Raw genomic sequence first — 25,833 nt, 5'->3', positions numbered from 1 at the left:
TCACCAATAAAATTATAAGTTCACTAAGTGTAATTCAAGATTATTTTATTTAAATCAACACACTGCACTATATATATTATCAATATGTTAACTAAATTTCAGAATGACCAATAATTTTAATGTAAAAATGCAAAAATATTCAAGACACCAACAAAATCGATGTTCACTCCACTGTTTTCAAAGCCAAACTGACGCCTGGTGGCTGAGTCAAGCGGCTGATGGGCACACAAAAAACAGTTCCCTGTACTGCATATATTATCAATATGTTAACAAAATTTTAAAATGACTCATAATTTTAATATAAAAAATGCAAAAATATTAAAGAGCTCAACTTTCTTGATATTTACTCCACTGGAAACAAATGTAAACATAGAACAGATTACTGTATTGGCAGACTAGCCCATCAGCTGATGCTCACAACAAAACGTGTTGTTTGTAAGGATTTCGTTAATCGAATTTTTGTTCGTTAACCGAATTGAAGATCCTTATGGAAGGTAATTTGAATTTATACATTATTCAGCTGTCTAAGTGTACAAGTAGCCATAGAGAGCCATCATACTGTATATCACTCAAAGGTAACAAATTATGTTGTTAGGAATGTATCTCCATATCAAATACTATACTGTACAGTATAGTATGTTATAATGACCCTATTGTAAGTTGATTTGCTGAGCTTTTAAGGGAAAAAATTCACCATAAGTCACTTTTCTCTGGTACACACCCTTGTCATATAATGAGGACCCCCTGTACATGAGTGTGCTGTGCTCTGGTATCATACAGACCTTCAAGAACCTGTATCTGGCACAACTTTCCTCATGACATTTTCTAAGTCTTAGTCTGCAAACTTTTGAACTAGCTTTTACTTACAAAAACCTGGGAAAAATAATAAATGTTTTATTAAAACTACAGTCAGTCCCCGACTTACGATGGGGTTAGGGACCGATGACCAAGTCGTAGGTCGAAAATGCGAAAATAATACATAGAAAATCTAAAATGGGTGTCTCTTTTTCTTCTCAGCACCACGAGAACTCTCACTTTTACGCTTGCCAGCCATTTTAAAGGGAATTACAAACGAAGTTTTGTCAGTACACAGCGCGATCACTAACGTCGGGACTCGAAAATTTCGTAACTTGAAAAAAAATTTGTACGACTGCGGCGGTTGTATGTCCGGGTGGTCATAAGTCGAGGAGTACCTGTAGTTGCCCACAACTAGTGAGTGCACAGCTCTTTTATGTGTTTCAGTCAAGACACAGAACTAACCCTTCGTTTTTTCTGAACCACTCAAGTGTGTGAGCTAAAGCTAACATATTCAACACCTTTTCCCATGCTTTGTAGAGTAGTGACTCTCCGGACAACCTATCTTACCTGGACCAGCTTAACACAACACAGTATAATAACACCAGTATATCCTGCCCACCCATAGAAGTGAACCTGCATCTCATGGGCTGGGAGTCCTGACCAGCTAACTGAGACAATCAGTCACCAAGTACTGTACTGTATGATGATAATTCCTTACGTCCTCCATACCTATATCATTTTCACAAACTTGAAGGCCACTTGGTAATAAATGAGCTTCCTTCTCAGTCCTTTCTCTTTACTATAAAGTTGAAATCTTGTTTCAGTGAAGGTGACAAATGGTGGACTTGACAACAAAAAGTTTCTACCTCTACTGCTGCTGGGCTTGACTCTGTGTGATGTAGACTGGCTGACCTCCACTCTGTAAACATAACACAATGCTGTAAAACCAACAAATACACAGCCCAAATGTGTCAAACTGATTTTAAATTAACACATGTTGTAGTGTTTTAAGGGAATTTATACGTTGTAACTGCATCGACTCCTGAGGTGACTGAGACCAATGGGTAAACAGATGCCAGTTATAACCAGAAACAGCAAATAATTGAGATACAGTATATGGAAAAGTAGACAGTAACGGCAGTTAGACACATCCTTTACTGCCCAACACAACATCTTAAGAATATACCCCATCTGGCAGGGGCTGGGTGAAACTGCACCCATCTTGCTATGTATCACACTGACTGGCAAATATTAAAAGCAAAGGGAGTAATGCAGGTACTCGCAATGAATCAAACACGACGAATAAATCATGAACAATTGCAACTCTACTATATAGCTATGTATGCAGTATATAGTAGGGTTGCGATTTCTCACCTTGCCTAATACTCTTTTTGGTACTCACCTCGATAGTACTCATCTCATTTAGTACTCACTTCAGTTAATACTCACCTCGATAGTACTCAACCCAATACAGTACTCATCTCATTTAGTACTCTTCTTGGTACTCACTTCAGTTAATACTCCCCTCAATAATACTCCTCTCGGTACTGTACTCACCTGTTGAAGCTGAATAATCTGAGGTTGGGTGGTGACGACAGCCTGTGCCTGCTGCGTCACTGCTTGTATGGGCGCCGTCTGGATGATTATTGGCTGCTGGGTGGCACCTGACATTTGCAACTTAATCATCTGCAGCTGCTGTGGCGTCAACTGGATCTGACACAAACAAGGATGGATCAGTGACGTCTGTTCATTACAGTATATACAAAGGAAAAAAAAAATTGTCTCAGAAAAATTCATACAAGTTGCCTTACAGATTTTTGTGCCAATTGTGTGATTGTTTGTGTTATATTGGCACATTGTTCTCACTACACTGTCCTCACTTGTTGATGTATGAGGTCTCCCACAAGTGAGGATAATGTTGCTCTCTAGTAAAGCAAGAATTACACGTGATCTCTGTGAAACAACCTGTACATACCATTGTTGTGTGTGTGTACTGTAAATAAAAGTAAGACCTCACTTTATAGGACTAATCGGGGGGAATGACGGTCCGATAAAGCCATTTTGCCGATCGACCCAATTCTGCAGCTTCTACCAGAGATGCACTGTAGGAGGTAGTCCAAAATATAAGAAGAAAAATGAATGAAAAAAGAAGGATGAGGAGGAGGAGGAGGAGGAGTCAACCACATTAACCTCATGTGTATAAGGAGTCCCTGTGTATTAAAATAATCAGGTGTTAGCCAAATAAAATATTAAAAGTGGTGTCCTGTAGTGAAGGGGTCATTTTCTCTAATTTTCGTCATCTCATTCAATTACTGAAAAATATGTATAATGTACTGTACGTATCTCTTCATGGCCAGAATTATACCAAGCTGCCTTCACAAAACCAAGATTTCCATCATTCATGTAGGCTAATTCTTACACTCGTAATGCACTATTATTGTTGATCATGAATGAATTAAAAATAAGGTTACTGTACCCAACAAGAAGTGTTCATGTAAGTATCCATAATTCATAAGACAAACATTAAAAAAGGAAATTACAAAATAAACTGAACACAAATTACCCTTATTTCAAAGTATTGTTTAGTGAACTACAGTACAGTACACAGCTTTTTACTGAAGTCATAATATGAAATTGTGTACTGTACTGTACTACATTTATATTTTGACCCAAAAAACATTTTAAAGTTACTGAACGAAAATGACTTTTCATAAAGATGTAATGATAAGGGTAATAATTTCCTCTACTGATAATGGAGGTGCTGTAAGGTATTAAAACACAGAGTTTCTTAGTGTGAACAACGTTACAAACATAGATTAAATGAAATGTTCATCTGACTTACAGGAATTTGTTGAACTTGTCCATCAGGTCCAATAATCTGCTGAATTATTTGTATGCCGCCGCTGGCAGTCTGCTGCGTTTGTGCCGCCTGACTCTGTTGAGCCTGAGGTTGTAGCTGGATGATTTGTGGCGCCGGTTGGGTCTGTGTTGTTGATGCTACGTTGGTCCCCGCTGTCTGTGGGAACATAGCAACAGCTGTGCACAATAACCTCAACACTTTACACTCCATCAAATTATTTAAACATCTCTATCATGTACGTCTTCTCCTGCACTCACAACATCCTACAACAAAAATTTTGAACAACAAATTACATAACCCCAGGCACCAAGGACCCAACACCAGTGTTTAAAATAGGTACAAAAACATCTCTATTTACATGAAATATAAGGACCATCTGAAGAATTTCCACCCCTACGATAAATATCACTATACTTATCCTAATATCAATTAACCCCCAACGATCTATCTTCAAAAAGGATAGACCTATTGCCCTCATCCCATGTGCACACAATATACATCTCTATAAGATACTCAAGAGACTCGTACTTAAAAAAATATCAACGCACACACTCCTTTACCTCCCTCACAACACCAACACCTTGCCTCATAATCTCTCTACCCAACAAAGAATTCACCCTGGAGAGTGGCACCCTCCCTCCCTCCCCTCCCAAACATCATAGTTCTTGTTGCAACAGACACCAACAAAGCCTTCAGTACTATCATAAGTCACATCCTCATTAACAATATTATAAAATGAACAAGATATGACTAATTACAGAAGAATTTTCGGGTCGCTAACACTCGGGTGAGGAATGTAGAATTGTTTATCCGGCTCTGGCGTCTTCCACTCCCATCACTCAACACAATACTGTACTACTATTCTTGACTTGTACTGAACAAGTGTGAATGACAGTGAACTAATATGGTAACTATACACTATATCAGCCATATACTGACCTGTATTGAAGATGTCTGTCCTCCAGTATGAAGTATCTGTATGGTCTGGGGCTGTAAAGAAGTCGGCTGCACCGAGTTTTGTGAGTTGGTGTTGCTACTGTTTGCTGTGGACTGCTGCAGCACAGTCTGGTAGTGCTGTGCAATTTGGAAGTAGTGCTGAAGACGAAAAGCATCTTAGTCATTTTGTGGTCACTAAAATATAATAACCCCTTCACGATGGAGACGTCACTATTTTATACTTTATTTGGCCAATGCTAGATGATATTAATCAGAAAAGAGGTGACCCCATACATAAGGGGTTAGTAGATTACTATTTTCACAAACTCTTTCACTACGAGACACCACCTTTGATAATTTATTTGGCTAACACCAGACGATTTTATTCAGCTCTGAAGTTTGGAAACAATAGGCAGACTATTTATATTGTACTGAAGAATATAATATAAAGTATGGAAAATTGTGCTCTTAGCTTGAAGATGTGGTCTCAAGAGTGAAATATATTGCATACAAACTTTTATTACATGTATGTACTAATAAAGTTCAGCATAGCGGCAGGTCGAGATGGTTTGGGAGTGTGGGGTGAATGGCCGAGACCAAATGTGGAGGAGATGGGAGGAGAGCCGGGGTAGACCAAGAATGACATGGAGAGTGTAAGAAATGACCTGATGAGAGAGGCTGCAAAAGATTATGCAGCATGGAAAGCTGCCACCAGGTAATCACGGCTAACCTATACAAGCGTGGAAAATGGCCGTAAGATGATGATGTGTCGACTGGCTGATGAGTGTGACTAAATACATGTATAATTACAAAGGTAAAGCCGATGTATTTGAGTGTGGAAACTACAGGGGCCTGAAGCTGTTAGATCTGGGTATGAGAGTTGTGGAAAGAGTGACGGAGATGTTGATGAGACAGAGTGGATATTAATGACATATTGATTGGGTTTATGCCAGGCAGAGGGGTGACTGAGGTTATATTTACGGCCAGACAACAACAAAAGAAACACCTAGGGAAGGAGAGAAAGGTGTACTCTTTATCTGAAGACTTGAAAGGCATTTGACAGTTGACCACGTGGAGACCTGTACCTGATCAGCAGGAATCCCGGTGCGGGCAGTGTCTTCCCGGCTCTTGGTGGGCTTCAGCTCATCTCTGGGTACAATGTCAATCAGGAAGTCAAACTGGTCATATTTGGTAATCGCCATGGCTATGTCATTTCTCTGAAGAAGGAAAATGAAAGAGATTCTATGATATAAACCTAGCCGATGTATGAGAGGTTATCTCTAAAGCTACCTTCACCCACTGGGCCACTAAACACTGCTCTCTATACACTCACATCTCAACCTATCTACTGTACATCTAAATGTTTATCTGTGCGCCAGTCTCCTTGCCCTACACATCCACAGCTATACAGTACAGTACTGTACTATATAAACTTATATATCTTATAACCACAAGGTGATTAATCTACTAATTCATGTTACTGTCACTTCCCACAACTTAACTTTCTAACAATAACAAGAAGTCACAATGACAGAAAATTCCACCATGGTACAATTGAACCTTTCAAGCTTGATGGTACAGTATTCAACTATCTAAGATGAAGTATCAAGGGTTCACAGTCGACATGATGCAGTTTTTGGAACCTGCATGTGCATGTATAGGGTTAAAAATGTTTATATTGTACTGTGTATAGTAAGTAATATGACCTTAGCAAGAATGCAATTGACCAACTCAACAACACATATGTACCGATGATGTAAAAATATATCATCACTTGTTTATGACGGACGAACATTAAAAAAGTAAACATACCTGTAACGTCCTACGTTTGTTGTCTTCCGTGTGTATCCACGCTCTGAGGGTGAGCTCTGTTATAAATATTTCCGCAGCTTTGCTAAACAAGACGGGTGCCTCTGCACTGATCATCTTCACGTCATCGTCCAACTTCATTATTCTCTTTATCCGTGCTAATGGCAGCTCTTGTTGTCGTAGGTCACTCTGCCAGTACCACTCAAAATTATATATACTGTATATATAACAGTGTCACACACCAAGGAACACATAAGAACATAAGAATGGAGGAAACTGCAGTGGGCCTATTGGCCCATATTGGGCAGTCCCATTTACACCCAACCCCTATTGCTCATATATCCATCCAACCTATGTTTGAAGCTATGCAGCCTTCCATATCATCATCATAATCATTCTCCACACTCTGTGGGTTAGTCACAATTACCTGATGGTATGGCTGCTCTTCACCCAGTAGCCTCCCTCCCCATGTTATTATCTCAGAGGTCATATCTCACAACCTCTCCCCGTGTCATTCTAAGCCTACACCCCGAGGGGAGAGGTTGCGTACTTCCTAGCAAATAATTAGATGAGAGAGGCTGCAAGACACCACACAACATGATGGTGGTGATGACTGAGGGTACAAAGCTAGTACAGTATACTGAAAATGGTTTTTATTACCAATGAAAGCAGGTGTGCAAAGAATGCATCAATATGGCATCTAGGGACATAATATACTGTACCAGTGTCATTCCAACACTCAACCTGTCAATATCATTATTTATGGTACAAATATTCAAGAGTGTTGTGAAGTAATGTCTTCCCAACATTGGACACCCCCAGTTCCCCCAGCTGTAAATGGAAAGTGAAGGCAGTTGAGTGCAGTACCAGCTACACTGCCTCCTTGACTATCAAAGGCCTAGTATACAGTGTGTTGTATCCACACTGTTCCTAATGGTCAGTCATGCCTATGGAACCCAATTTTACCTTTTTTCACTGCTATGGCTAAAGCCTTAAACAAGATCAGTATTGACTGATGATCAAGAGTTTTTAAGGTTTTGTACTTCTTACCCCAAAACATTTATCACTGAAATTCCTGTAAGTGTTACTAGCAAGTCATCAGTACTACAACATAAAGAGGATGTTGCAGGAACCACCACCATCTTCACCTACACGTTCCTCCTCCATCATAATGTGTACAACAAGCCAGCCTCTGTTTAATGTCTCACTGATTCCTGATACATCATCAACAGTATTACAGTATATACCATTTTACCTTTAGTAAACTCAACTGTTCCTAGTTACTTACTTTAAACCTCTTGTGATATACACCCAGTAGGAATTTTGGATCACCTGAAGAATCTCCACCCTGGCTTATTTCACCTGAAGATTAACCACCCTAACACTATTTGGGGAATGAAGTCAGCTAATACCAAACTGAAATTGATGTGTGAGGACGAACCTGCGTGAGTTGACGTATCTCATCCGTGACCTTAGGCCAGAAGCTGTTAAGGCTCTGCTGCGCTTCAGTCATTGCCTGCTGACCCCCATCCAACTGACCGTCACCCGACATCTGTAAACAAACGAGACTGTAAACGTTGTGCAAGTGACATTTTCATAAGAAAATTTAATTTACTATAGAGAAATTTTATCAGGTAGCTGTCGTGACCAGACCACTCTAGTCTAGTCTAGGGAAAATGTGGGGTTAGAACACACAAAAAACCCACTAGTTGAACCTAACCTAACCTAACCTATATTATAAGCCATTACAACAAAAATTCTTACATAATGGACGAGTAAAATCACTGTTAATCTGGTTTTCATATGATGAGAATTGTGTTTATGTTACTAGACCAAGAGAGAACAATACTGACGGACATTAATAAACACATCTTACAACACTTCAATCACCTTCCCTAACAAGACACTACTAACCTCTTCAGAAGGATGTAAAGGCCAGTCAGAGAAGGTGAGAGCGTCGTCCTCCAGCTGGTAGAGGTGAGGGGATCAATTAAGAGAGACACACACTAGACTCCATCATCATCGTCTCCCTCACCGCTTGTAAACAGATGATCCAAGATGGCCGCCGTGTTGTGTTCCCCTTGTTAAATAAATACCGACTTAAAACTGTAAAAAATATCATCAATAACAAATAATAATGATAATAATAACTATAAAAAAATCCATGAATATATTTAATTTGATTTAATTAATATTTTAAACTTGATGATTAATTTTTATGGCTATTACCTGTCGCTTAGATAGAGAGATACGACCTTAAAATATATACAATGATAATCTTAGAGAAACTGATAATACCTTTTATAATAATATTTAAGGATACTTTTATTTTATTGTCATTCTGTATTTTATTACCTTATGGATATTACTTGTCGCATAGATGAAATAATAGTCTATCTATCTATCTTGCTGTCTATATATGTATCTATCTACTACACTGCCTCATTATTATTATTTTTATTATTTTTATTATTATTATTATTACTATTATTATTATTATTATTATTATCATGTACTTGTAAATCGTGTTGAATAAATTTAAATAAAAAAAGTCCTATTGCATCATCACAACATTAGGTAAAAGATGATTAATGTTGGATAATTTACCGAACAAGGCTACAATTTTAATCTTTAAATATATAATATAAATATAATATTAATATATAGTTTTAAAATAGTTTTATATTAATTATAATTTAGTTTTATTAAATTTGTAGGGTTTAATTAATTTGTCTTATCGATAATATCAGTATATAGCTATCCAGTTCCCGGTAGTTCTGTAACATTGCCCAGTAACTTCTGTAACATTGTGTGGGGTGAGGGGACTGAAGGCTCAAGGTTACCTCCTGACCCACACATGTCGAGATGACCACTACAATACCCTGTTAACTAAGGTATGACATTATATGTGGTTAGATATGTCCCTGTTACTGTAGATAATAATGAGAGGCTGAGGTTTAATGTATGGACGAGTGTATGGTGATAGTTGTGTTATTTGTATTATATTTTGAGGCTGTCTTCTGGAGCAGTACTGGTCAGGGTGTAATAGCCAACTGTCTAATGGTCAATAGGTGATTAGTGGCGAGGAGGATAATGTATAATGATTAAGTAACGTTAGATGATTAGGTTATGTTAAATGATTATAGGTGATTAGGTTAGTTTAAGTGATTAGATGAGGTTATCTTTATACCCCTTCTCACATTTCCTGATCTAGTTCTTAATAAACACCTGAATGGTTAAATATTAAAATAAAACTAAATAAAAAGATTTATTTGGTGCTGTTGATAATTTGTATACTGTAGCGCCGTTGTGTTGACGAGACCCCAACTATTCCAGGTAGTCATCATGTATGCTGTTCGTTCCTTGCGTCCACTGCGGCTGACGGTCCAGAATGCCGCCAGAAAATACTGTACCGACGCTCCAGTTGCACCGAGGAAGAAAAGACGCGTTCTGGCCTTCATCGGGAAGAGCCTCGGTGGTGTGGCGTTGACGGTGCCGGCGGCCGGAGGAGTGTACTACCTTATGAGCGATGACGTCACCAAGAGGCAGACCAGAGTCACCTTCGAGGGTATTGGTCGATTCTTCAGGTATATAAAATTCTTGGCAGATTATTATACCCTGTACATAATTAACCCCTTCACTATAGGGATGCCATTATTTACATCCCCCCCCCAGTACAGTATATTTGACCTTACCCTCATCACCTCTGGTCAGGTCAATCGTCGGTGGTCGAGTAACATTAATCCTTTTGCTTCAGGACTCTGTGGGTGGGTGTGACCATATCACTAGACTACCAGTGGTCGACATACGGCCTGGACGACGCCAGCGACATGTATGAAGAGGCAATGTCCGGGACTCACCAACGCTCTGCTGAACGGATACTAGATGCCTGCCTGAAGGTGCTGGTGTAGAGTGTTGTCATACTGCACGTGGTAATGTTTTTAAGTGTTGTGGAAGTACAGTAGGTTATTTAGGTGTTGTAGACATTAGTTCAGTCTGTTAGGCTTGATGGTCAGTGTCAGGTGTTTGATAGAAAGGTGATACATTATCGTGATGGTGTGAGTTGACTTAATATTGTGACAGTATAGAGACTAGACTAACCCTGTGTATTGGTTCAACAGAATGGAGGACTTTATGTGAAGCTTGGTCAAGGTTTGGTGTCAATGAACCACATCCTGCCCAAGGAGTATGTCAACGTGCTCAGGGTGAGTTCCTTCCACCTAACTCCTTCTGTGTGTGTATGATATGAACAGTATAGTGTATGTATGTGTGTATCATCATCATCAATGTTTTATGTCCACTGCGAGAAATCTATTGAGGTGTTTCTTTCAGGCTCTACAAGACAGGTGCCTTAATCGTAGCTGGGATGAGATAGGCACCTTGTTCCAGGAAGACTTTGGACGCTCACACAAAGCAATGTTTGCCAAGTTTGATGATGAACCAATTGCTGCAGCGAGTTTAGCACAGGTGAGGCATTTTGGTTGGTGGTACAGAGGTAACACGAGAGTCTCTGGCCTGGGACGCCATCAAACACTGCTGGTTTTCTCCTTTAATAACACCGGACAATGAAGTTATATCAAAGTAATAAAGAACATCTCAACCGCCTGAATGGCTAGTAAGCTGGTAAATGGTGAAACAATAAATAAGTAAAATAAGATAAATAAATAGCTACATTAAGGTTTGTATATACACACACTTGACAATGGCCTTTCCATTGTCCCCAACAAATAGAATTCATTGAAAATTTTTATATAAATACAAAATGATCAGAAAGTTACTGTACACTGAAATTTTTGTATTTATTATTTTCTTTAATTATTAGTGTATACATAATGTAGAAGTTACAATAAATGTTCAGAATGATTACTATTAACATTATCCCTTACCTGTAAATGGCATAACATGTTGTTCCTCTCTGTTGTAACTTATGACCAAATGGACAATTTCCCTCAGTGCATTAAAATCTTTTCATAATCCTGTAAAATTATTTTTACCATTCACCCAACCATCCTTTACTTTGATGTTGGTTATGTCAGAACTTACAGGTGTTTGGCTATAACCTGGATCAAAGAGAAGCTGGGTGTTGTAGGCAATTACTGTTTGTTGTTGTGGCTGATGTGTGAGTGAGTGTCTGGTGTGCGTGGGGTCGGTGCCAAGTTATTAACATCACTAACGCTCATAATGTCTTCTGCAGGTGTTCCGGGCCACAACGCACGGCGGGGACGAGGTGGCGGTGAAGGTGCAATACATTGATCTCCAAGACCGCTTCAAGGGGGACATAGCCACCATAGAGTTGATCTTGGAGTTTATACAGCTGATGCACCCCAAGTTTGCCCTCAAGTGGGTCATGAAGGTACTACTGGGAGAGACTTTTCTTTATTATATCATGTTTATTGCAGGACAGGGAAGACTAGTGTACTTAATAACATTTTCTGAAAAAATATAGGGTGGTACTTTAGTGTGCAGTCAACAAGATATTTAGGTTTGGTTAGACTAAAGATATCTTTATAGATTACACGCTTTAGTAGCACCAAAAATAGTATGGCCAGCTGTGCTTATTTCCAGTTGGGTCTTTTGCTAAGGCTTAGTTACTAATCGGTAATAGTAAATCCACGAGAATAAAACTTTTTTTTTTGACGAATAGAAGAAGCATTTACATTGTGCTTAAGACTACCTGAGGCTGATGGATCACTTCAACAACACATCCTGTTATTATGAAAGATTTAGAACTATCCCTTAAAAGTTCATTTGCCTTTTTTAGGTTTGTTCATATGAGTTTATTTTTTTCTGGACGTACGTATAGATTACTGTCTTTGGTCAGTTTATTGTGAGCAGCACAGAATTCACTGTTATTTACGCATTTTGTCCACTAAGCAGCACAAAAATCACCGGTATTTATGCTTTTTGTCCTCACTATAAGAGCACTGTTGTTATCACTGCAGGACCTGAAGGGCACACTGGAACAAGAGTTGGACTTCATCAATGAAGGCCACAACAGTGAGCGCTGTGCGAAGGACCTCTCAAATTTTTCCTTTGTCTATGTACCAAAAGTTCACTGGGACCTGTGTAGTAAAGTGAGTGCAAAACTGACTTTTGTATACTGTAGCAAGGTGTACTCAACACTGACTGACTTGTATACTGTAGCAAGGTGTACCCAAGACTGACTGACTTGTTTACTGTAGTAAGGTGTACCCAAGACTGACTGACTTGTTTACTGTAGTAAGGTGTAGCAAGGTGTACCCAAGTAAGACTGTTCTATACTGTTCGTCATCACATCTTTGAGGTTTTTAAAGGCAGTACATGGAAGAAACTTGTTTAAGAGAGCCAAGAATTTTTTTTTGTGTCTGTACTGTAGATGGAAGCATGATCTAATTTTAGTGTCATGTTATAGCTATCTGGTATTATTATTAGTGTACTATTATTATTATTTTTTGCAGAGAGTTCTAACAGCTGAGTTTATCCACGGGCACAAAGTCAATGATGTTGTCAACATAAAGAAAGACGGGATGAGCCTTGAAGATGTAGACGAGAAGCTCATCAACGCATTTGCCGAACAGATTTTCCACACTGGCTTTGTACACGCTGACCCACACCCGGGGAATGGTTAGTTAGTGTGTTTGTAATGTCCCCTGCTATAATCTGGTCCTTGCCATAGTCTGTGTCCCCGCTATAATCTGGTCCTTGCCATAGTCTGTGTCCCCGCTATAATCTGGTCCTTGCCATAGTCTGTGTCCCCGCTATAATCTGGTCCTTGCCATAGTCTGTGTCCCCGCTATAATCTGGTCCTTGCCATAGTCTGTGTCCCCGCTATAATCTGGTCCTTGCCATAGTCTGTGTTCCCGCTATAATCTGGTCCTTGCCATAGTCTGTGTCCCCGCTATAATCTGTTCCTTGCCATAGTCTGTGTTCCTGCCAGACCATGAAATTTAGTGCTGTAGGAATGTAGTTTATGACATTGTTATTTACCACTCCACCACTTGGTCAGTAGAATGATCAGCTGAATTAAAAGGAGTGTTGACAGCAGCCAGTGACATCTGAAATAACACCTGGGCAATTCTTCACTCTATATATGTATTTCCTTCTATCTTTATATTTATTTGAGAGAGAAAAATGACAAGAATCTAGAGTATATATTTTCTTTTTAAATTTTTTTTTTTACAAACATTAGACAACTACAGAGCTCATATTTATTCTCTTAAGACACTGCATGATTGACCCTACACAGTAAAAGTCTCAGGTAATATATCACTGACCTTTGCAGTTCTGATACGCCGGAGTCCTCGTGGTGGAGCGGAAATAGTTATATTGGACCACGGGCTGTACCAGAACCTCCCTACCTCAGTGAGACAGCCTCTGTGTCGTCTCTGGAAGGCCATCGTCTTGGGAGATCATGAAAAAATGAAGGAAAATTCTTCTCAGCTGGGTGTGACAGGTGAGTGTTGGGTTTACAAGTTGCTTTAGAGAAATATTATGTTTATTTCAAGAGGCAAGTTAGATGAAAATAAATGTGAGTCCCAGGAAAAAATGTCATTATTAAAATATGTTTCCTTTTATAAAACTACAGACATCAATTAACCACAGTATTTGACCATTCCAGCATTATTTGTAAATTTTTTAATTCTTGGTGACCCGGAAGACATTATCCACTTCAGGTATCTCAACAGATGAGCCCATCAATGTACTTTATTCACTCCACCCTCAGTAGTCACATGATCCTGGCAACAGTCCTTATCACAGTAATTGAATGCCAGCAAATCCCTTTGAGGACCTTGTGATCTTAACACCCAGAACCATAACTCTTAAGCATTTTTAACTGTCTTCTTGTATGTTTGTGCTGTGTGTATTTCATATGTGTTACAGACAGTCATCACTAGAGGGCATTGCTGATGAGGTTGTTGGGGACGGTGTTGTTATGGTATCCTATACGAGTGTTTTTATTGTTGTTGTTTTGACGTCAGATTTAGATATTTAACTTTTAAGTCTTTATGTCTTCTCTGTGTTAAGACTAAGGTCAAGACCTCCTATCTGAGACAAAGACCTGGGGTACAATATTACTTTTTTATTTAGATTGTCAACTTGGGTATATGTCATCCACATTCTAACATCACCTCAAGTTAACTGCCTCTTGATAGTCACTGAATAGTATTTAGTGACTTTCGCAGGGGGTGAACCAGACTTTGAACGAGGTTGTTAGGATTTAAGAATTATGGGTATTGATTTAATAATTTTGTTTTTAATCTTATGGGTAAAGTTGTTAGTTGTTATGTTTAATTTATTGTATTTCAGGCGTTATTGGTGACGACATTTATCAGTCCTCTTGCAGGGTACTTTGTGTTGACCTCAGCTACACATGTTATCATCCCATACTGTTGTTAATAATAGTGAAGGCTTACATGTTATCTCATACTGTTGTTAATAATAGTGAAGGCTTACATGTTATCTCATACTGTTGTTAATAATAGTGAAGGCTTACATGTTATCTCATACTGTTGTTAATAATAGTGAAGGCTTACATGTTATCATCTCATACTGTTGTTAATAATAGTGAAGGCTTACATGTTATCATCTCTTGCTGTGAACACTTGTTAATAATACAGTACATGCACATGACAGATGGTTATCGGTTCTTCTGCATGATGGTGGCACAGCGTTACGTGCCTATCTCTGGGATGGACAAGTCCGAAAATGAGTTCTTTGGAGCCAGTGGACCCAAACAGTTTAACCGAAGTGATTGGAAGAAAATGAAGAAAGAGGATAGAGAAAAAATGCAAAAGCGCATGGAGGAAGCGCGGGAGAAGATACAAGGATCATTTGAAAATCTTCCAACCGAGCTCTTCCTCGTACTGCGGTGAACACGACGCTAGAACTCCTTGTTTGGCATGATACTCCTTCCATGTGTTCTCTCATCTCCTGTTGGTGGCTTCCTCTCCATCTGTAGCCGAGATGTAAACTCTGTTCTCTCTGTTTGGGTCTTTTTCTAGTTCGTAAATATCCTCGTCTTCAGTATCTGGTGCTAAGATAGAGTTCACTTGCTTCTGTACTTAATGAAGACTTGTGTGAGGTCTGCTAACCTATGTTTTAACCTTCCTCTGTTCCGTAACAAAGGCTGTGTGGGCAGGACAGATAGGCTGATGGGTGGAGAGGTAGACAGCCACTGGTACTTTTGTTTTCTTCTTGAGTTACTGAATTAATATATTTTTTATCATTTGCATCATGTTACAATATCTGTCATCATCCTCATTTTTTATCATGAATCATCATCAGTCAACAAGCATAATCATTACTGTCAAATTCATACTACGTGGGTTAGTCGTGATTACCAGGTGGCAGCTCTCCACGTTGTACTGTACACTTTAAATGTCAAACTCTCGTATCACTCATCACAATTTACTCAACACATATAGGGTGATGTACTGTAGTGTAGGTTGATATACTGTAGTGTAGGTTGATATACTGCAGTGTAGGTTGATGTACTGTAGTGTAGTTTGATATACTGTAGTGTAGGTTGATATACTATACTTGGAGAGAATCAAACTCACGAGGAATTTGATCGTAGGGGTAAAGAAGAACACATAAGGAAACCATTGATCTTGGTCGTCTGCCGGAAGTCACACAACTTGGAAATGTTTACTGTTGCATCCTCAATACTGTACACAGGGGATCCTTGCTCTTAGTCACCTTGTTTGGTTCATTACTGTGTTGCTGATGCATTAGGGACAGTATTTGTTTAGCTTTGCTTGTGTTTCATTATGATGATGATGTCCGCTGATGTGTAACAACAGTACTTTGGACGATATACAGTACAGGATTATACACCCAAACATCGTGCCTTCAAAACCTGCAGTGAGTGTCTGTGAAATGCCCAGCACCAAGAAAACCAATTATAGTCTGGCCACAGTATTGGAAATCTCAGGGTGGCTTGAGGCTGTTGGAAGATTTTATTTATGCCGAGCCAAACCCCCTCCCCTCTCCCCCATGACATTACTTAATAGGGGGGAAATTAATCTGCTTATCATTACAGTACTTCGTTTAACACTTTACAGGACCTCGTTGGTGTCACTTCTCCACGGGTGAAATTTAATTCTTTTTGGTATGTAATTTTTCATCTGAAGTCGTGATTGACATTACCCATCTGTGGTCTGTTTCAGCCTCGGACTACCGCTTGTTTTGCATATCTCTCTCTCAGCGCTACGTGCCACCTGCCGAGGGCTTTGTCCATGATGTGTTTGATCTATTTTTTAACGACAAAGGCCCGAACTTTATGACGCGCGCCGACTTCAATAAACTACCAGAAGAGCAGAAGAGTGAATTACGGAGAGAAATCTTGGATGTTCACGATCGTGTTCTCGAGGTCTTCAAGGCGATTCCTAGCACGCTCATGCTGATATTTAGGTATTGTATCTGGATGTAATGGAGAATTGATTATTTAGTGTATTTATAGAGTGCATGGTTTGTTATTGTGCGAATTGTCCATTGGTGTGCTTATATCATAGTTCCGGGGAAAAATCACGGCAGGGCAGAAAACACTCGGACAGAATCAACACAAACACAGAGCTGGAGACATTGTAAACCTCTATTTAACAGACTATAAGGAGGGGAACGTCTGTTATATGGAGGTTTTACTCTATATAACCTCTTCGTTCGGCCTCATACTTCAGGTAAAGAGAATGTTAATACAGGTCTGTCACAGATGGTGGCTCTTTGTATCACCATTTATGTATACTTATTGAAAACCAGAAGGTTGTTTCGTTGAAGGTGCCTCTCTGTGGGTAAAGTTTCACGTTTGGTTGGGTCGAGGTCTTGTTGCTGATAGTTGGGCTCTTCCTTCTCTGGAATTCAGGTAGCCATCTTGGGTTTATTCAGGTTGCAATCTTGGGTTGATTTTTGTCGCCATCTTGGGTTAATGCTGGTAGCCATCTTGGGTTGACTCAGGCAAGCATCTTCATGATCAAGGATGCCATGTGAAAACCTGAGTAGTTCCTTTGATCCGTTTATGTGAGATATACATTTGCCCGTACAGTAAATTCAAGTAAAGATTATCGGTGGTGTCGAAGATTATATCTTAAAGAGATGAAAAAAATTTGTGTATTTTCTTATGAATTAATTGACATCATTGTGAATGCTTAGATATACATGTATATTGTTTCAATAAGCCAAGTATCATACATGAGAAAAGATACAATACTGTAAAGTTTATTTACGAGGACTTTAATTATTTTTTTTGTAGTTTTGTGTGAGACTTGTACACCATGTGGGTAATGTCTTGGTGTATGAGCAGGACTTAAGCCGAGTGTGGTAGAGATAATGCTATACACACTTATGAATGTAAAGTATTTGTTATGAGGGAGAGATTACTGTACTATTCTGTGTGTGAGGGTTAGGTCTGGGGTATAATCCTTGAGGGGGGAGTGTTAGTAGATTAGCTTGTTGTTGATGATTAGCTGAAGCAACACAGCTATTCACACTCACTGGACATAATAATAAGCGCAATTCATTTCCATTGACTTGCAGACTACTTGCTTTTTGCGGAAATGCTCATGCAGCATCCGGTTCTGAGCAAAAGTTTCAAGTTGGTAAAACACGTAGTGAGTTCCGAGGACTTAGAGTACATGCGGGAGATGGCAGCCAACAGGTTCGATCAGATTAACAGGACGCTGCGAGAGATACCACGGGAAATGTTGTTGATTATACGGTAGGTAACGTTTGGCGGGACAATGATGCGAGTTTTTTGGTGGTCTCTTTTATTGACTTTAATGGTTTGCTATTTGCATGTATGTTTGTGAGTCCGAGAGAGGAGGGAAGGAGCTGGATTGAGATTTTGAAGTAGTGGTCCTACAAGTTTTGGACACCCGCCTTTACACACACCTGATGTTGTTGTCTCCCCTGCATAAGTATTGTATGGCCACTACCTCCTGTATTTGGGTATAGCTAATTTATGTCAACCTGTGCTGTGATGCCATGATCATTTTCAGTAGTTTTAGGGCGGAAAAAAAAAAGTTTGGAAAAAATAGGTATGATTGAAGTGGGAAAGAAAAGTTTCTTCTTAAATCATTAAAGGTTTACATTTAATTGTCCATGTTTGTGTACCTTTTGGATGCTTTTGTGTTTGAAGTCTTCCCTTAATATGCACACACACACACACACACACACACACACACACACACGTATGTTTGATAGTTTTTTTTGTTATATAAGATGACATGTTAAAGGAAGTGAAGGTAGAAGTGGTCTCTTGATGTTGTGTGTGTGCATCTGAGTGTGTCCAAGTTAGTACCGTTTAATTTTCACAGAGGCTAAGTTAGGCAAGCTTGGGTTTCGTTGGACTAAGTTACATTAAGTTAGGTGGAGTTAGACTAGAGTTAGGTTAGAGTGGATTTGATTAGCCCATCGGAGTGGAGATTGATCGTGTTGTTATGTCGTACACAATTGGTCTGTCCATCAGAACTCACTGGATTCTCAACTACAGCACAATAGAGGTTCATGGATTGGTTGGCTCTTAAAGGCGAGATCCTCTGTGTAGATGGTCATGAGGTTGAGGAGGATCTCTCTCACTCATTGTAGTATCCCACATGAAGATTGTGTATGGGTCGGAGGGAGAATCTCCTTAACACATATTGAAGTGGATACTGATGTCCCTTTGTTCGAGTCACAGCAAGAGGAGGTCGATTCCATTCAGCCCTGCACACACACACACACACCGAAGTACAATTCATAAATCAAGTTGGGAAGCTTGGATCACATTAGCAATCATCTTGCTTTATTATATATATATATATATATATCTTTCACAATAACAACTAATGACATTGGCTCTATAATATCCAAGGAATATATTAACCTTTAGGCGTCTTAGTTTAGGCCTATTTAAGGCTGTACCATCCCTGAAGCCGAATCTACAGTATATAAATAAAAAAAATCGGGTGCCGATTACTCGTTAGGTGTAAGGACAGTATTTTCTCACGAGTTTATGCAGTGAGTGTGAGAAAGTTTTTGTTTGTGTCTGGGATGTATTGTCCTAATTAATTGTTTGTTTGTTGTGTACAGGTGTTTCTTAGGTTTGGTTAATGTTTTGTTAGGTTAAGGTTAGATTAGATTAGGTTACCTGACGAAATTTGTGTCTCATTAGTAGTGTCTTGTGTACCTGTATTTTCTTTCTGTTCATAAAACCTATCCATACTGAGGTGTTCGGTGGCGAGCGTTGATTTTACACCTTGGCTGACCTCCGATTAATTCCCTGGTTTGTGGGAGGTGGGGGCCCTGCGGGGGAAGGAGGGATAGATCCAGCCAAGTTACCGGTAAGGAATTTCAAGGCCGCCAGTCTGTGTGGCTTAGAAGTGGCGTGGACTCTACCTGTATGACTGGAGCGTACCTGTGTGAACCTATGACTGTGCAGCACAAATATAGAATTACATTACAGGAGGATCTATGAAGGAATCAAATAGGAATACAGGTAGTTAGGAGTAAGATACAGTACATTAATATTGATCTAGTACTGTAGTGTATATGGGATGTGAGTTTAGGTTAGGATTTGATAGATTAGCTTAAGAGTAGGTTAGATTAGACTAGGTTAGTTATATTAGGTTAGACTAGGTAAGGATATATTAGGCTACAGTATGTTAGACTCAGTCAGATAATTTTCAAAACAATAAACAAATAAATTCTCTCGTTTGTCAGTCGTCACAAACTCTAACCTTACATCTTTGCTTCTGTTTACTTGGGTTAAGGATGTGCTCTGTAGTTTATAATCCTTCATAAAATAATATCTCTTTCTACATAACACCTTTACTTCTCTTTGTATTAATGTCTCCTTTGTTTGTGTATTAATAATGTTTGTTAGTACAGTAATGGATTTTTTAAAAGTAACAGTCAACTTTCTGAACAAACTTTAAAAGTTTTTTGTCAGGAAGAAAAGTTAATTATTTGTTCAAATGCGATGTATAGTTGGGGGTCAAAAGTTCACTCCTGTTCAAAATAAAGCAGCATCGACCCCAAATGAGATGAAACAGTCAGGGTAAGTCAGTTCAGAGACTCGTTCCCTTGACTCAGTTTCACAACAGGGAGTGAGCTTTTGTCCCTGACTGTACAGTGTGTAGTAGGTGTTGAAACAAAAGTAAATATGATTGTTTAACTTTTTTCTGATTATAGTTATGGGGTAAGATTATTACCTGAAGATTAGGTAGTATATTTCACCTGGTAATTAACCCCTTGTGTATAGGGGGGGGGGTCTCTGTGTAGAATAAAATTGCATGTCATTAGCCAAGTAAATGCCATAGTGAAGAGGTCAAATTAAATGCCTTCCTGCTAACCTAACCTGATGAGTTAGGGTAATTTGCATTGGGTTAAGCTTACCTATATTAAGTTGGGTTAGGTTAGGTTCCATTAGGTTAAGTTTAGCAATGTATTCTTTGGTTAGGTGCTATGGGTTAAGCTTTCCTGTATTGTGTTAATGTGCTATGGGTTAAGTTTTCCTGTATTGTGTTAATGTGCTATGGGTTAAACTTTCCTGTATTGGGTTGTTAATGTGCTATGGGTTAAGCTTTCCTGTATTGGGTTGTCAATGTAGGGTTAAGCTTGCCTTTATTATGTTAGGTTTGACAGACTGGTCAGACATAATTTCATATTTGACAGCAAGATTTTTGAGAAAGGCCAGAGGGTAGTTGGACTCTGTAAGACTTGTGGGTACAGTACTGTACCTACATTATGCAGTTTCAGTATTAGAGTTCTGTATTTTATGCATTACTCATTTATCCTCACAAAATATAAGGCTATAAAACTAAAAAATAAAACTTAAGGTATTTGATTCATCAATTATTTACCCTCAACATAAAAAAAAGCTTACGGTACTTTGCATATTCTTTTATTGTCACAACAGAAAGGGGTATTACTCTCTTCTCTCCCCCATAATAGGAATGTAAACACGATCCGCGCCGTCACGAGGGAACACGGCAACATCGTTGACAGATATACGCTGATGGCTCGGTCGGCGACCAGAGGAGCGTTTGTCTCTCCTGATGCCACCTTCAGGCAGAGGATGCAAGGACGTTGGGAGCAGTTCTACTTTGACTATTCCCTCAAGTGAGTATGAGGCGATAGTGTGAGTAATGAGGTGATAGTGTGAGTAATGAGGTGATAGTGTGAGTAATGAGGTGATAGTGTGAGTAATGAGGTGACTGATGACTGTGAGGCAGAAATTATTTAGAATAAGGATGATGGGTAACAGTCACAATGAAAACTGGAGAAGAACAAGCAGATGGAGGGCTGAAGAAGCAGGGGTAGAGGAGGTGAAGTGAGGGAGGAGAGGTGAGGACGAAGATGACAGGTGAAGAAGGTAGCAAGGTGTTGGTTACATCTAGACCACAGTACGTGATAAACCTTTCTTTGGGATGAACCCAGTGCAACAGCCTCAAACTTATTCTTACTCACACAGGAAAGAAGCTGTAAAGATGTGGATGCTGAAGAAAATCCTCTACTTGATGTATCTCTTGGGTCGTGCACCAGACATGGCACAAATAGAACAAGCCGTGTCGAGAGGTGGAGTGGCGTACTGAAGGTAGCAGTGGTTATAGTTTGGTAAGTTTGACGACACTAGATGTGTAAATTTGGTGGGATTGAGATTGATTGTTCTTGCAAGTCCCAGTCCTACAGGGGCCCAACCTGTCATGACCCTAAAATGGCTGCTGACCTCACCTGACCAAACATAACCTAATCTAACCTGACTTAACCTAACTTAAACTAGCCACACCTAACCTAACTTGGGAAAACCTAATCAAACTTAAACTAACGTTTTACTAGTATACAATATATATATATATATGTATATATAATGTGTTTTTCCTCCCTGCATTGGCCGTAAATTCATGTAATGCTTCCGAATTTGTTTATTTATGAAAATCAGATTTAGATTTGACCTCATTTATTATTTGTGTATGAGACACCCTGTACAGTATGTTGCACAGCCTATGAGACACCCTGTACAGTATGTTGCACAGCCTATGAGACACCCTGTACAGTATGTTGCACAGCCTATGAGACACCCTGTACAGTATGTTGCACAGCCTATGAGACACCCTGTACAGTATGTTGCACAGCCTATGAGACACCCTGTACAGTATGTTGCACAGCCTATGAGACACCCTGTACAGTATGTTGCACAGCCTATGAGACACCCTGTACAGTATGTTGCACAGCCTATGAGACACCCTGTACAGTATGTTGCACAGCCTATGAGACACCCTGTACAGTATGTTGCACAGCCTATGAGACACCCTGTACAAAAACTTCATTTAGTCTTACAACGTTCCTTTTTTTTTCATTCTAAACTACCTGTACTGTGAGTGATTATACTGGTGAATTATAGTGACAGTAAACTTATCTTTTGTTCTATAATTTGTAACCAGTACACCAATAGGTAATAGACATCAAGGACAGATCACAGGAGCATAAAGGAACATACGCAAATTTGTATGGGTTTCTACGAGTCAGTCCTTGTTTAAGTTAGTTCATTTTTGGCCCAGTGTATTGCTTAGAGAACAATTGTATTTGCTGTAAAATGTTCATGGAAAATACAATAGCAGTTGGATTCTCTAATTACTTTACTACATCTATGGATGATTTTGCCTGTTAAGTGTCTTCAAACCTATTTTTCACTACAGGAAGAACAACATCTCTTAAGTGACTTTCGACAAGATATCGTCACTCAACACTACAAGTGGCTGGTCATGTATGGTCCACCAGCATTTATACCTGTTAAAATTGGCTGGTTCTTTTTGTGAGGTATTGCAACTCTGTATTTGTTTACATGGTATTAAAGCTCCCCAAATGGCCCTAAGGAATCTCCCATTAGGAGCCAGACTAAGGACACTAGATGAGCAATCCACAGAGTTGCCACATCTCCCAAAACACGCAGCAACTTGACTTGGGGGGTGGGGGGGGGGGTATGTGTATAGCTGGGAGCGTGTGTGCTGTGTAATAAGTCTTCATTGAGAGCATTACCGGGAAATCGAGCAAGTGGAAGCTTTAGTAATACCCTAGAAACTATTTTGTATGCTATTAAATGATAAGAAATAATTTGTAAATAATAATTAATATTGGTCATAGTTGGTGTAAATCTAGTAGCTTGTCCTCGAACTTGATTGCAACGTGGATGGGGTGTCTATTTGGTACCTTAGCTAGAGAATGGCATTTCTACTAGGTACATTAGCTAGAGTATGGGGTGTCTATTTGGTACCTTAGCTAGAGAATGGCATTTCTACTAGGTACATTAGCTAGAGTATGGGGTGTCTATTTGGTACCTTGGCTAGACATGTGGATGGCATTTTTACTTGGTACATCAGATGCTGGTGTTAAGAATTAGACACGAGTTGGGAGTTTAATACCATATAGTGGGTACTGGGGTTATTATAAGACTGTGACTTATATACTTACTATAGTTATTATATATACTGTACTGTTCGATGAACACTTATTCTCAGGGCCAGCAGCTATAATACTGTTAATGTCTTCTTGTTAATTTTTTATAATAAGTAAATCCATATTGTATTGATATTTGCAATACATAAATGGCTTTCTTTTTCCCTGGTGTTGAAGTTCTATATTGTATTGTTGTTACAGTAGCTACAAGAACTAAACTACTGTATTATTACTGTAAGCAGACCGATAACTATAACTACTTTTACAACAAGATCTAAAATAATGTATTATCAATATCACCGTGATTACAGTACATGTAATATCCATGTGCTCTGAGATACAGGTGACTTACCATACTATACCTGTAATATAACTTACCTAGGGACCAAGTGACTAATATTTCAATTACAGTATTTCTCACCTGTAGCCCGGCATATTTTCTCATGGTACCGGAACAGCAACAGATGATGTTCGTACAGTGTAAGAATTGGGATGATTACTTGTTGTAAATACATTCTCCGCTCCGCCTCATCTTCTGACAGTGGCAGGAACACAAAATAATGGAATAATTAGCACTATGGAACAAAGTTATAGAATAATTAGCACTAGTGAACAAAATAATGGAATAATAAGCACTATGGAACACAATGAAATAAAGAGGACTTACTGTATATTCAATTTCTACTTCCTGATACACTGTACAGTCTTTGTCACATCTCGGTCTCCACCCATCTCGTCTGGTAGCAGAAGGAACACCCAATACAGCTAATAATGGGATAATTAAGCACTAGTGATGGATTTCCACTTGTTTATTGTCGAGTAACACTCACCACACACAGTTGCACACGTGGGTATAGTACTGTACCTCCTTCAGAAATCCAAAGAAATCACGCAGCGCTAGAAAGTTGTAGCTATGAAAAAGTAAGTAGAAAAATATTTCGCTAGAGATGACAACAAAAGGTACTCTCTCTTGCAACATTATTACAAATAACATTTTTGATTAGACTACAACATGATTGTTATACATTCCGAACACATAGTTTGCACAGCAAGGGGTAAATTGTTCCTGTTCTTTCTACAGTAAGTTGTGGTGTTGCCCGACCTTACACTGCTTCATTACGTCAACTTTATCTTCAGCAGACACAAACTGTAGGTTATGTCATATCCCAAATGTTTACTGATAACCTGGATAAAACTCTGAAATTTGTATTTGAAATGTGAAGTTGTAAAAGTTGTTTGTTACTACACAATAACTGATGAGTTTATCTTTGTCGTGCAGATGTGAGCCACTGGTGATGACAAGTGGTAAATGTTGGCTGTTAGGAAGGGAAGGGGTGGCTTCTCTCGGGTCTCTCCATTAACAAAAGAATATACCACTAGCTGAGAACTTTTTCTTTATTTTTTTGGAGTGGGTTTGTTAACAGAATTTTTACTTCATATTGAAGTTTGTATAAGCTTTAAGTTCACTCATAAGGTTAATGGGTATAGATCAGATCTTAATGCATTGTACCATATTATTTAGGGATTAGGTTGAATATAAAGCCATCAGGGGCACCTGACTCCTTCCCCAAATCTAGGAGAGATTTCTTCTACCTTGGGAATGAGTGGAACATTAGGGAGGGAGGGTTATATTTTGGCGAGTCATTCCCTATGTGACTATAGCATATATAGATGAAGTATTTAATGCCAGTTAGAAATTTCATCCGGTAGGAATTAAATCAGCCATCTTTGTTTACAAGTGGAGAGTTGAATTATTAATGAGGAGAGTATGTGAACTGTAGTACACTCAAGGCTGCAACAGTTTCACTTGTCACCTGCCTCAGTGACCCAACAACTGCTTCTCCACTAATGAGAGTTGACGTGCAGCCCTGACACTCATAAACACAACAGTTTGAGCCAAAAGTTTTAGGTTCTCACTATGAGCTTTATAAAGTTTCTCCCATGATTCCCACAAAGTTTAAGTTTCTGGTTAATAATGGCAAAGAGACGGAGCAGTGTAGGGCGCGGCGACACCACCAAGA

At 39.1% G+C, this 25,833-nt stretch overlaps 2 protein-coding genes across 5 annotated transcripts; one reads left to right on the top strand and one right to left on the bottom strand.

The window, feature by feature from the left end:
* Positions 1 to 1,081: 1,081 nt before the first annotated feature.
* LOC121867862 (nuclear transcription factor Y subunit gamma-like) lies at positions 1,082 to 8,471 on the bottom strand. 2 transcript variants are annotated; one of them, XM_042367997.1, is made up of 8 exons: positions 8,318 to 8,471; positions 7,845 to 7,955; positions 6,407 to 6,592; positions 5,680 to 5,811; positions 4,598 to 4,753; positions 3,641 to 3,814; positions 2,356 to 2,505; positions 1,082 to 1,717 (listed from the first exon to the last, which is right to left on the bottom strand). In XM_042367997.1, exons 2-8 carry the CDS (start codon positions 7,953 to 7,955, stop codon positions 1,667 to 1,669), a joined length of 960 nt encoding a protein of 319 aa, XP_042223931.1. In that variant the 5' UTR covers positions 8,318 to 8,471; the 3' UTR covers positions 1,082 to 1,666. The 2 variants fall into 2 exon arrangements, with proteins under 2 accessions (XP_042223931.1, XP_042223924.1); XM_042367990.1 differs by having other exon boundaries at positions 1,083 to 1,717; positions 2,356 to 2,511.
* A 699-nt stretch (positions 8,472 to 9,170) lies between these two features.
* Positions 9,171 to 24,483, top strand: LOC121867840 (uncharacterized aarF domain-containing protein kinase 5-like). 3 transcript variants are annotated; one of them, XM_042367979.1, is made up of 13 exons: positions 9,171 to 9,297; positions 9,740 to 9,990; positions 10,161 to 10,302; positions 10,525 to 10,608; positions 10,736 to 10,870; positions 11,598 to 11,756; positions 12,346 to 12,477; positions 12,841 to 13,006; positions 13,665 to 13,835; positions 17,915 to 18,095; positions 21,311 to 21,478; positions 21,831 to 21,973; positions 23,056 to 24,483. In XM_042367979.1, the coding sequence occupies exons 2-12, from the start codon at positions 9,749 to 9,751 to the stop codon at positions 21,949 to 21,951; spliced, it is 1,701 nt and encodes a 566-aa protein (XP_042223913.1). In that variant the 5' UTR covers positions 9,171 to 9,297; positions 9,740 to 9,748; the 3' UTR covers positions 21,952 to 21,973; positions 23,056 to 24,483. The 3 variants fall into 3 exon arrangements, with proteins under 3 accessions (XP_042223913.1, XP_042223896.1, XP_042223905.1); XM_042367962.1 differs by lacking the exon at positions 17,915 to 18,095 and adding an exon at positions 16,552 to 16,795; XM_042367971.1 differs by lacking the exon at positions 17,915 to 18,095 and adding an exon at positions 15,017 to 15,251.
* Positions 24,484 to 25,833: the final 1,350 nt, after the last annotated feature.

This window comes from Homarus americanus, unplaced genomic scaffold (assembly GCF_018991925.1).
Source record: "Homarus americanus isolate GMGI-L3 unplaced genomic scaffold, GMGI_Hamer_2.0 scaffold32583, whole genome shotgun sequence".
NCBI classification, from domain to species: Eukaryota; Metazoa; Arthropoda; class Malacostraca; order Decapoda; family Nephropidae; genus Homarus; species Homarus americanus.
This window is presented reverse-complemented; position numbering and strand designations above follow the sequence as displayed.

Coding starts and splice junctions, on each gene's coding strand:
- LOC121867862 (XM_042367990.1), bottom strand. CDS start 7,955: ATGTCGGGTGACGGTCAGTTGGATGGGGGTCAGCAGGCAATGACTGAA. Junction 4,754..5,679: donor CCGGGATTCCTGCTGATCAG/GTACAGGTCTCC, acceptor TTTCGTCTTCAG/CACTACTTCCAAATTGCACA. Junction 2,512..3,640: donor GACAAGTTCAACAAATTCCT/GTAAGTCAGATG, acceptor TGTTTGTGTCAG/ATCCAGTTGACGCCACAGCA.
- LOC121867840 (XM_042367962.1), top strand. CDS start 9,749: ATGTATGCTGTTCGTTCCTTGCGTCCACTGCGGCTGACGGTCCAGAAT. Junction 11,757..12,345: donor CCCTCAAGTGGGTCATGAAG/GTACTACTGGGA, acceptor TTATCACTGCAG/GACCTGAAGGGCACACTGGA. Junction 12,478..12,840: donor ACTGGGACCTGTGTAGTAAA/GTGAGTGCAAAA, acceptor TATTTTTTGCAG/AGAGTTCTAACAGCTGAGTT.